The sequence below is a fragment of the Microtus ochrogaster genome, chromosome 16 (genome assembly GCF_000317375.1).
Source record: "Microtus ochrogaster isolate Prairie Vole_2 chromosome 16, MicOch1.0, whole genome shotgun sequence".
Taxonomy (NCBI): Eukaryota; Metazoa; Chordata; class Mammalia; order Rodentia; family Cricetidae; genus Microtus; species Microtus ochrogaster.
Genome location: NC_022018.1, coordinates 44,173,409 through 44,185,851, shown reverse-complemented (window position 1 = coordinate 44,185,851; position 12,443 = coordinate 44,173,409). Strand labels below are relative to the sequence as shown.

Below are 12,443 nucleotides of genomic sequence, written 5' to 3'. Positions count from 1 at the left end.
TCCCTCCCTCCCTCCCTCCCTCCCGACATACCTACCTATTCATTTATCTATTTATTTTGATTGAAGAAAGTAAAAGCTTCCTAAAAAACCCCAGAGGAAGATGTTTCAAGAGAGGTATTTCTCATCACCTAGCTTTGCCCTCTTTCTTATCATTGCTGGCATTCTATTTTAAGACCAACAGAAGCAGGATCTGTGGTTCCTTTGGAAGTGTGGCTTAAAGGTTAGGCTTGTTGACCCAGGCCAAAGGGCTGGTTTGAGTCCTGGGAAGTGATTGGCCTGCACATCTCGAAGAACACGGTTGTTTGATTGTGTGCCTCTGTAGGTATTTATTGACACGGAGACTCAAAAATTACTCAGAGCAAATTTAATTAGCTCTTTAATTTCTAGATTTCCTCAGAGCCATCAACACAAATTACTTTTTATAATAGGTGACTAAATAAAACAACTCAGGATTATATTGGAAAGACAAAGAATTAATATTTTGTATTCCGTGTTTGTTGCACTGAATTATGAAGGTTTATTTTCCTCTAGTTTAGGTCCTTACTCAGGAATTTTAAAAGGAGACACAAATGAATAGTTATTAAAATTTCTCTTGACATAATAGGAAGGATTTAAATGTTATTTCGACAGAAGGACACTTGTCTATAAGGAGCGTCAAGAGTACAATTTGAGCCACTTGCACTATTATTTGGTGAGAATATATCATCACTGTTATTCACAAAAAACTGCTAAAATAATTCTATTGGCTAATATGAGTTGAGAATCTAGCACAAATGATCACTACTAATAACCTGACACGTGTCTTGTTTTCAGTCTCTCCATGGTCCACAGAAACAAGCACTTGTCTTACAGATCTTTTTCAGATGTTGAACAGATCACTCAGAGGTACAGAACTAGTCTAGGATGGGGTTGAAGATGGAGAAAATGCCATCTGGTTCAAAAATTCAAACTTTTAAAATTACAAAAGAGATTTTCCTTCTGGTGCTGTGTTTATATATCAAATATAGCTGCATGTATTCTCTGTATATGTAAGGAAAGCTCATTCCTGATGCATTTTTAAGTCACATCGTCTGGGTTCATTGCTCTAACTCTGCCTTTCTGAGTATATCTCTGAGTTACCTAGAATGAGGACTCTCAACATTGAGTTAAGATTTGTTCTAGCTGAGCCTTTTCATCTACGATGAGCTCTCTCTGTGTTAGACATCTCTGTTGAGCTGGGAGGACATGAAGGGTATTTGACATGTGCCTACATTTTGCTAGATAACTAAACTTGACCCTCCAGATTTGACTATTACAGTATACTCTGCGTGCTTAAAGCCTGGTGACATGGATCAGTAGATATGTGTGTCCAAGCCTGAGGATCTGAGTTTGATTCCCAGGTCTTGCATTGTGGGAGGAGAGATCTGACTCCCGTAGGTTGTCCTCTGAGCTCAACATCAATGCCTATGTGCACACAGGGTACACATAACACACATGTGAAAATCGTTTTCCAATCTTTATTGAAAGTCATATACCCAGTGTGTGTATAGTTGGCCCTGTCCCTTCTCCCACTTTCAATATATCTATTATTTCCTGTGATTTGGAGATACATTTCTGGATTTTTAAAAGTATAATACATGTTCATCTAACAAAGGTGACCCAAACTTTGCTTCTAGGAAAGGCAGAAAAGAGAAGAACACACCATTCTACTGATTGCTTCTGATTGTAAATGTCTGAGCATTTCTGCCACACCTGAGATGCCTAGATAGAGAACTCAAAGCTGATTCCGGAGCTTGGAATTATATTCCACATCTAGTCAGTGCTCCCCTGTGTTTATATCAGGAGTGATCCTTCTTTCCAAATGGCAATCGCTTTCTACCGCCCTAACTCATTTTCTTCCTCAGTCCTCGTAACTTCAAAGAGAGGAGCCGCGTAATTGCCCTATCATGGGAAGCACGTGGGATGCACAGAGAGCTCACAAACCAGTTCAAAACTCTTCTGAATGAGGGTACTGAGAAGATCCAGGGCTCAGAAAGGGCCCTTCGCTCTTAGCCCAGAGGGACTCATCTCCATCCTTAGCTTAGATGTCTTGCACTTCCTGGGAAGCCCCTGCTGTGTTCTGTGTCTGCCTATGGGAGCTTTGCTCGGCCTCGCTTTTCCTGTACTGTTTTGCTAATGCATTATCATGCTACTCATCAACATAATTGTCTTCAGAGCTAACGGCTTTTATATTATTGCTCAAGTTATTAATAAAACTTCCATTATGCATGAAGTATTTAGCCGGTTTCTCTTATGAAGTCCTTTGTAAACACTGTAACTAATTAGGCCAGGAAAAGCACAGGAAGGTAAATGCGCCTCTTCCTACTCACAGATGGCAAAACGCTAAGTGAATTAGGAGGACCAGGAGGTAAGTTACAGGAGGAGCGGCAAAACCCACAGCGCTCAGCCTCCAGCTCAGGTGTCACTGTTGAGTCAGGAACAAACACTGACCATAGTTCCCAGACATCTTAGATGCTGTGAAGCCCTGGATCCACCCATCTCCGTCTCTGGGAAAATTCAAGGAGAAATAGGTGAATCCTGCTATTGTATCAGTACTAATGATCACAGAGTGCTAGAGAAAGTGTTATTCATAGATGCCAACGCTAACCTTCTAAAGCCGAGTCACGGTGTACTGAGGAAAAGATAGATTGTTTGCAGGAATGCAATACAAGTTTAAGTCACCTTGGTTGTAAGTGCTGCTATTGTTTGGAGGTTGGATCTCAATTTTCTTTTCCTGTCACTGTCTCTGTCCGGCTCCAAAGCTTCCCACTCACATTCAGAAGCTGTCATTGGAAAGAACAGCCTAAAGAGTTTGGAAGTCTCCTTGGACTCTTTCGATAGACTTCAATTCCTGTTTTCTCATTAGAACATTCATACTTTTGTGCCTCAGTGGGAAAGATCAATTATTTCAATGTCAGTGGTGGTAATATTACCCCTAAGATTTAGCAATTTTCAAAGATCTTTTAACTTAATTAGAAGCATTTGTTGTAAATTGAATTAAACCTGTTAAAAGTGCAATGTGTTATATTAAATGCATAATATCCAAATTGGCCAAGGAGACACATTTTTAAGGAGAACGTTCCAGTTTTTTTCAAATGTGCGCGTTGCAATGAGCAGGAATGTGTGTTCCTTCCATCAGTTTGCTGGAAGTTGAAAGAGTAGGTCAGGATTTTATCTCAGGATATTTAGATGGATGTGTTTGTATTGACAGACACCTTTGAATAAAACATGCATAGTTCATACAAAGGCTTGAAATAATTAAGATAAAGCAGGGAGGATACAAACATTACAATAGCTTAAAGATAAAGCTGAAGCCATGGGTGATTAATATATTAGCATTGACACAATGCTTAGTTAGTACATAATTGTAATTTCATAATTAATTTTTGAACAAATACCTCCTTTTTCCAAAGATGAACCTTCTTAACATCATATATTTTCCCTCATCTCTAAACACGTGAACATTGTGACCTGGCCCAGGGAATGCCAACAAGTCAAAATGGTTAATGACTTGCTGCATGGGTTCACCAGGCTTTCCGTAACTGACCTTTTGAAAATTCTCAAGGTAGTTTTCAAATGTCTTAGGCACTCGACAAAGATGAGGAGAGGGGCTAAGCTATTTGAATATTGTAAAGGGTATAGTCAACAACAGGCCAGCTCATGGAGGCAGAGCTTTATGTGGCCTGAAAACACGTGGAAAACCATTTGATTTTAAAACTCTGCTCAGGTGATGAGGGTAGGGGAAAGGGTGGCCTAGAATCTTGTGAGAACAGATGGACTTGCTTGCTCTTTCATGTCAGGTTTTCAAAAGCTTCAGAGCTTTGAGAATATAAAAGCTCTTGGACATCCCAGGGAGCTTGGGTTCAAACCTCCCAGAGATACTAAAGCCCTCAAGTGCTCAGGTCCCTAATAGACTGTATTCTGCTGAGTGCATAGAGCTTACCCACATCCCCACTCCCTTTGTATGCTTTCACCATCTCCAGATCACTCAGACATCCGATGCTATGTAAATCTGTGTCAATAATTTTCAATCACGCTGCTTAGGGATTAGTAGCAAAGAAAACGTCGGCACAAGCTCAGGACAAATGTAAGTCTTATTTTGTTTATTATTTATTTATTTTTATTTATTTATTTATGTTTTTGTTTTTTTGAGACAAGGTTTCTCTGTAGCTTTGGGGCATGCCCTGGAACTAGCTCTTGCAGACCAAGCTGGCCTCGAATTCACAGAGATCTGCCTGCCCTCTGCCTCTCGAATGATGGGATTAAAGGTGTGTGCCACCACCCGCCCAGCTCAAATGCAAGTCTGAAGAGGGTTTTACTTTTTGAGAATTCCATCCATGAGTATTGTATTCACATGATTTCCAGCCCTCGTTCCATTCCATCACCTTCTGGGTCACTTCTACAATCCCCTCTCAAATTTACTAATTAACACATGACCTCATCCTTTTTTACACCAACTTCTCCTTCCTCTCGCTAGCACACACAACACCTTCCAGCACTAGGAAAGCTAGTCCTGAGAGAGTAGCATTCCAGGTTAGTTCAGTTTTATTCCTCCAAGTCCTGGAGGACTTGGACACAGACCTTGGAAAAATTAAACTGGAAATGATTTTGAAGCCTTGTCCCTGAACGCATAATATTGGAAGTATTAGAAGCTGCAGAGAGAAAGGGAGGAGCAATTGGTAGTCCCACCCAGCTGCTAAAGCCCATAAACCACAACAATTACAGATATGGCAAGATATCCCCAGTGGTGAAACAGACACTTTTATCTTGGGGTAACCAACAGTTGTTTAATTGGACTTAAGGCTTGCTGCACAAAAAGTCATGTCTGGTACTGTAAACCTAGCAAATGTGAACTACCCACGACTTTCTGATCATGGGTCATAGGCGCTAGAACAGAACCTACTATTAAAGTGTTAATCTAATTCATCCTTATTGATTAAAAATTGGGAGTCAGCTATCAGAGTCAGAATCTGAAAGATCAAAGAAGCAGGAGAGCAGCTGTCAATTGCTTCCTACCTCTTTCTGTCCCTCTAGTACAAAAGGGCCAAGGTCTTCTCTAAGCTCACCTTCCTACTTCCTATATGCTATCTGACCTCAGCCCTCCAAACCTCATGGTCAGTGAGTGGCAAGCTCTGCCTTCAGGCTCAAGGCAAGCTTTATTTGTCAGGGTCAATGAAATTATCACACAACATACTTCTGTCGTTTTCCTAAGCAAATACAATTCCTAACTGTATACTAAATATTTAGCTTTATTTCCACAGAGAACTGTACCTCTCACCCCCTCCCCCCATCAAATACAATATTGGAAAAACATTTTCTTTGGACTAGGGAGATGACCCAATGTGTAAAGTGTTTGATATGTTAGCATGAGGATCTGGGTCTCAAACACCTACAGAGTGGGAGGTGAAACAGAGGTGAAGGGCTCCTATAACTCCAGATCTAGGCAGTACAAACACAGTTGGATCCCACAGGCTTATTGACCATCCAGCCTAGACAAATAGATGTACTCCAGGTTCAGTGAGAAGTTCTTGTATCCAAAAATAAGATGATAGGCCAGTGAAGTGGCTCAGTGGGCAAAGGCACTTTTCATGTAAGCCTGTTGCCCTGCCTTCAATTCCCAGAGCTCATGTAAAAGCTGGGAAGAGAGAATCTGTTTCATAAAGCTGTTAGATGATCCCTATTCATATGCTGTGGCACACACACATGAAATAATAACCCATTAAAATTAAAGGAGGTATATTAAACATATTTTCAGTTAAAGAAATTAGACTTTAATCTGAGGACTGTGGATGCGATTCTATGTTCTGTGCCTCCTTCTTGCTCAGCCTCCAGTCCCACTTTCATAATTTCTCGTCATTTTGGAGAACTCAGAGGAGAAGTTCCCTTTGGTCTAGTTTGAGATAGGAAGTTGCTCCGTGTTTCCTCATACCGCATATATGTCATTAAAGGAGTTACGCACTGGGGTCTCAGCCCCATGCATTAGCTTTGCACTTCCCTTATGTCTGCCGATAGACCAGAAGTTCTATGGGGAGAGCTTTCTAAGGCCTCTCACCCTCGTTCATCTCTTCTACCCTCATGTTCCTCTGCTTCTGGGACAGATTGTGCACACTGAGGACTTAGGACAATGCAGAGTTCTGACTTCGCACTTCTGGAGGTCAGGAATCTGTAAAGGGGGTCTGGTAGAAATGAAGGATGAAAAGGACTGGTTTGTTCAGAGGCACCAAGGGACAACGTTTCCTTGACCTGTTCAGTTCTACAGCTGGTTCTTCTTCCTCATCTGTGTCTGCGTAGGCTACAAATTCAGGCCCTCCTCCCAGCTGCCCTTCTAGTCCGCTCTGTCTCCTTGCCTGCCATCGTCTTCCAATCTTTGGAGACCCTTGTAACTGCACTGGGTTCATCTCAATAAATTAGAATAATCTTACTTTTAGCTGCAGCCAAAATTTCTTCTGTTGCTTAATTCACCACTGCTATTTAATTTTACATAATCGCAAATTCCAGGGTTTAATGTGGGTGATATTTTCAGGGGTACTACTCTCCCAATAACACTATCACAGGGCCTGACATATCAGACACATATAGTGATGATCTAGGAGTAACCAGAATTCTACAAAGGAAGTGATATTCCTTTCAGGTTTCAGGGCAAGGGGTTGTCAGTTTCCTGGTGTCTCTTGAGCTAGAGGTTTTGTGATGGAGAAAAGTCCTGATGGAAAGACAGGAACATGTAGAGAACATTCTTGATTGCCAGCCATGTTTCCTTGAGCAAATCATGGAACTGACTTGGCTTTAGTTCTGACTCTGTTATCACTGGAGAGACTTGGTGGTGACCTCTGCATATTCCTTTACATCTTCATTTTAACTATTTTATATGTTCATTTTAACAGCTCCCTGAAATACTGAATAATAAGTCTTAGGAAGCCTCAGAATTATTGAGCACATTCGTGGGTTTTTTGTTTGTTTGTTTAAATGACAGTAGGACTAGAGAGATAGCTCAGTGGGTAAAGGATTTGTCTCCTGAGTCTGAGGACCGGAGTCCCAAGTCTAAAGCCAGATTCAGTTGTATGCCTCTGTAATCTCAGCATGCCTACGATGAGATGGGAGATGAAGACAGGAGAACCTGGAAGCTCACAGGCCAGGTAGACTGGTGTGCACAGTGATGAAAACCATGAGACCCTGTCTCAAACAAGATGGGATGTGAGAACTGACACCCAGGATGGTCCTATGACCCCTCGCTCACACACAAACACCAGAGACATCACACACACACAAATAAAAAGCATTACCCCGATGAATAGAATACAGTGAAAAATAAAAAAAAAAAGACCCAATACAATAAATATTTATCTGCAACCATTAGATTTTTAAAGTGTTAGACGGGGATTATATTTGGTGATGTCAGGAAGGAGTATGGAAATTTTAGTGCCATCTATTGGTACTGATTTTGAAATAAGGGCGACCACAGCGTGCTAATGAGCCTGTCCTGTATTCAGCTTCCTGGGGGTCTGTATTCACCACAAAAGAGCGCTTAAGAATGCATTCTGTGCCCTTCTTCTTCAAAGCAATTTTGGTCTTTTTTTATGTTATTATCATTACACTGATGGATTGTAGAAATCTTGTTTGATTTCAGGTCTCTATAAAGATTGGGCATGCAAGGGGGACATATGGGTGTCATATGAAATGTGACTGAAGTTCAGAGAAATAGGTTTCATTTAATAGCTGAAGACTGGATGGCTTCCCTATCCCCCCCGTCACCTCCCTGCCCAGCTCTGGTGGCCCACCCCTGAGCAATGGAAGTGCTGTCTTCATGAATCGAGGGCATGCTGCTGGCCTCAATGTGATTTTCCAATGATCTGTGTGCTCCATGACTTCCTTCATAACCAACAAATCAATCCCCACTCCCTGTACCACACACCCCAGTGGTAGATGCCATTCATTACCCTTCTGATGGTCAGACTCCTTGTATATAACCAAGAAAGATTACAGAAGGGCAGACTGGTGGAAATGCGGATGGGAATATTCCACAAGGACAGGGAGTCTTGTAACCTGCACTGCGTGCTCACAAGTCCAACAAAGGAGCACAGAAGCTGGGATCTGTCGAAGGAAATGCAGTTTGAATGTTATCTATGGCGACAGTTGTGGGTGTAATCCTATATATCTGTGCACTGAGATTCAGGTACAAACTCTAAATTATTATAAGGCAAGAGCTGCTGTATATTGTAATAGGAACATCAGTTATAACATGATGCCTCACTAGCTTCTTTGACTAATAAAATGCCATTTCTAATTTTATTGAGATTCGCCTAGCACCACTAATTCTTTTGCTAATACCAAATTTCAAGGCTTGTAAAATTTAAAGCACCAGATGAATAACTTTTCCTAAATTCTTTGACTCTACATGCATGGTTGCCATCATTGAATGAATAAAGACTAATATAGATTTGAATTAATTCATAACAACTGATTGAGTATTTTGAATGACATGTGAATGCATCTAATTTAACCTTGGTGTTATTTTTTTTTCCAAATCAAATGTATGACAAGCAAAAATTTGTTTCGAGGTGTGAGTGGCAATACTTAATCCATGAAACTAATTGGGAATGTGGCTTTGGGGCAGAGTCTCTGCATAGGGACTCAAACTGCTCAGTCCCTTATACCAATGGATGTGAAAAGAACAATGGAAATTTCCACTCATCAAATAAGCTTCCGTCTTTTCCATTTTGCACATGTTGAGGCTTTCTAGCTCCCTGCAAACAATACAATGTGGAGTCTGTGTCTGATTTCTTCTTTCTCTGCAGAGGTGGAACAGTGATGGAGGAATTAATGGCTCAAATTAACGGATCATGTGTAGAATATTTATTTAAGTGGTGTAGGGAAGTTTGGGTTTCATTTCACATGATGTAAGGGCTAGTCTGGGGTTCTCTCAAAGGAGCCCTCAACCCTGACAGTATCTCTGTCTGTCACCAAGGCTCCTTGCAGGGTGTGTGTGTGTGTGTGTGTGTGTGTGTGTGTGTGTTTGTATAAGTTGCAGGGACTTTGACTGCAAAAGATCCAAGACTTTTTTTTTTTTAAATAGCAATATAGAAACGTTTGACTTGTAGGGCGGGAGTATAGGGGCTGAGATTTGTCAAACCCTCTGAGCAATGCATACAAAATATATACCATTTATGGCATTTAAATCATAAGCCATTACTTGGAATTTCAAAATACTATTCAGTTTCAAGTGTTCTGAAGTTAGCCAGGCATAACGTGTGGTGTGCAGACCCAAAGTTCCTGGCTACCCTCATCCACATGGTTGAAGTTGTAAGGAAAGAGGTAAGCCTGTCCTTGCCTTTCACCCTAAACACACCGCACAGGGCTGGAGTGCGGAGCTGTGCACACCTGGAGGGAGTGTGTGATGAGTCACTGCACCCACCTCCCGTCTTAAACTCTCCTTTCATGTTCCACATATGTGTGTGCACATGCGCACACCTGGAGGGAGTGTGTGATGAGTCACTGCACCCACCTCCGATCTAAATTCTCCATTCATGTTCCACATATGTGTGTACATGCACCCATGCTCTTCTTATTTCACTGTTATTCGCTAGGGTGATTAAAAGGCATGCTCAGTACAAAAGTGGGTGATGGTTCACTCCTCCATAAAACACTCAGGAAACGGTCAGTTTCGGCTTTAGTGCCCTATTAGCCTATGAAGACCAAAAGGCCATAGCTATGCCCCTCCCTGTGTTGATCCTCTGTTGTCAGACTTAAGTTTCCATGGCTTCCCTACACTTCCCATGGCATGCTTGTCATTGTACTTGACAGTCTTCAGATAGCTGTGAGCTTTATTCAGGAAAGTCTTTTGAATGTATCCATGGATTCTACACTTTTCTGTTAAACAATAAGTTCTTTATTTTGAATTCTGGTTGGGATGAGTAACTCGCTTCCATTTTAAATAATCATTTTTAATAACAGATAAACCAATATTTTATTACATTTCATTTGTTGTTGTTGTTGTTGGAGGTGGTGTGTGTGTGTATGTGTGTGTGTGTGTGTGTGTGTGCATGTGTGTGTATGTGTGTGTGCATGTGTGTGTATGTGTTGTGTATGTGTGTATGTGTGTTTGTGTGCATGTGTGTGTGTGCATGTGTGTGTATGTGCGTGTGTGTATGTGCGTGTGTGTATGTGTGTGTATGTGTGTGTGTGTGTATGTGTAGGCGCAGGAATGCACACACATGCATGGACAGTAGTGATCAAAGGACAACTTTTGGGAGTTGATTCTTCTACCAACTCAGGATGTCAGGCTTGCTAACAGACTCCCTTCCCCACTGTACCCTTTCCCTGGCTCCAATAAACATGCTGACATGCTATGAAGAACATGTGCTATTGTGAGCAGGTGACATAAAAAGGGATATACTTTAGATGTACAATGTTTTCCAGGAAAATTAAATTTACTAATTCTAATAATTCCTTCCCATGTTTTATGCCATAAGCATGTAGCTCAGTGACGGGTATATTTACATTGCTGGACATCTGATCTTAGAAATTTTTCATCTTACAAAGCCTAAACCATGACTCATTCCACAGCAGGAAAGGATTGTCCTTCCAGGCACCATTGAACATTTGCTTCCCCTGACTTTAACTGCAACAGAAAGGTCAGGTATCAGAATCCTGTAGTGTTGTCCTTTTGTGACTGGATTATTTCACGTTAACTGTCCTCAAGGCTCATTCACATTGTAGCATGTGTCAGAATTCCTTCATTTATTTTATGCTAGACAATACTTCATTGCGTATTATCAGATATGTTCCCTTCAACCACTCCTCAGTGGGCATTTCTGTTGCTTCCATGTTTCAGCTGCTGAAGATGCTGCTGCCATGACCGGGGGTGTGGTTATCACTTCCCTGCTCTGCTTTCAATTCCTCTGGATATGGATTATGATTTGCATAGGTAGGCCATATGATAGCTACATTTTTTTTATATTGGTGTTATATACACCATACTGTTTCCCCAGGTAGTACTCAAGAATTCTAATACCAATGCTTGGGACTTTCTGTTATTTTGTTGTTCTTGTTGCTTTTAATAGGCCTTGTAAGGAGGATGGATTTGTGTCTCATGGCTTTCATTTACATTAGCCTAACTCATATTTACCCATGCTGTCTTCAATCATCCATTTCAACAAAGAGGAGAATAAATATGCTTGACTTCCAAATGTTTAGGACTAATTTCACTCAGTTCTGTTCAGCACTGGAACACTTTCCTTCAGGGCATATGGTAGGTCCAGCGTTGACTAGTGGTTTCTTTGTTTTTCAGCTGCTCTCCTATTGTAGATGGCTGTGGATCTGGGGAGGTAGCCAAACACCTCCACTTTACATGGGTGTCCCTGTTTTCAGAACTTGAATTAGCTCAATGGCAGAGCCAGGGATTCTGGTACCTCCTGCTGCTGATGGCTTCTCTCTGGTTCCTGAGGCTCTACCTGCATTACCTGGGCCAGTGGCTTTTCCTCTGGGCCCTTTCAACTCCAGTTACAAAGTAAGTGCTTTCCCCTGCAAGTCAAGGAGATGCATTTTCATCTTGCTAGGGCCAATCAGAGTACAAAATTCCTTTCCCCGCTCACTTATTGGAAGACCTCAAATGGAGCCCTGATTTGAAGAGACAAAAGAAGTCTTTACCTGAGATCAGGGGCTTTTATTATAGTTACAGTCTCGGGCTGTGATTGGCTCTGCATATATAAACACTTAACTTGAGCATCAATATTTATTTAAAATTCAGCACATTCAAATATGTCCTGATATCTGAGCAGGACTCAAGAAGGAATTTGGTAATGGTGTTTCTGTTCTATTTTGATTTTATAAGCATGACAAAGGCTGAAGGTATTTCAGAAGTAATGTTAGTCTGATTTATTACCATACTCAGGAAAGAAAAGCTTGCTTCTTCTACAAAATGATTGAATTCAAACAATTACCAAACTCAAGCCCAGGCAGCTTTCTGGGCCATTATCCTGTAGGGGAAAAATTATGTTTTAAAGGTTGTCTGCCTGTAAACATGGTTGTGTAGGCACTCTAGATAGACAGATAGATAACAACACAAGGAAAATTCATTTTCTCCAATGTGTAGATGGTACAGATAGAAACAGACACATGTGTAGAGTTTCCATTAAGATGATTATGAAGAATTTTAAGACCTTCTGAAAAGAAATCCATATGTGTATATATACACACAAAGAGTTTTTGATTCTCTTAAGAAATAAAGTAACAGAGATGTGAATATGTTGTAGATATGAAAATTTGTATGTGTCAAATAACTACATTTTCATGAAGGCATTCTTGCATGCATATTTTCTGTCTGTCTGTCTCTCTCATCTATCTATCTATCTATCTATCTATCTATCTATCTATCTATCTATCTATCTATCTATCTATCTATCTATCATCTATCTATCTATCATCTATCT

The 12,443-nt window shown here is 40.9% G+C and overlaps 1 protein-coding gene across 1 annotated transcript in view; it reads left to right on the top strand.

Moving 5' to 3' along the window:
• Window positions 1-12,443, top strand: part of Ofcc1 (orofacial cleft 1 candidate 1) — a gene marked incomplete at its 5' end in the record, with an annotated part of 272,407 nt that overhangs the window by 166,955 nt on the left and 93,009 nt on the right. The window contains one exon of the mRNA XM_026782925.1: window positions 11,303-11,521. Within this exon, the coding sequence (XP_026638726.1) occupies window positions 11,303-11,521 (219 nt within the window). The remainder of the gene's footprint in view (window positions 1-11,302; window positions 11,522-12,443) is intronic.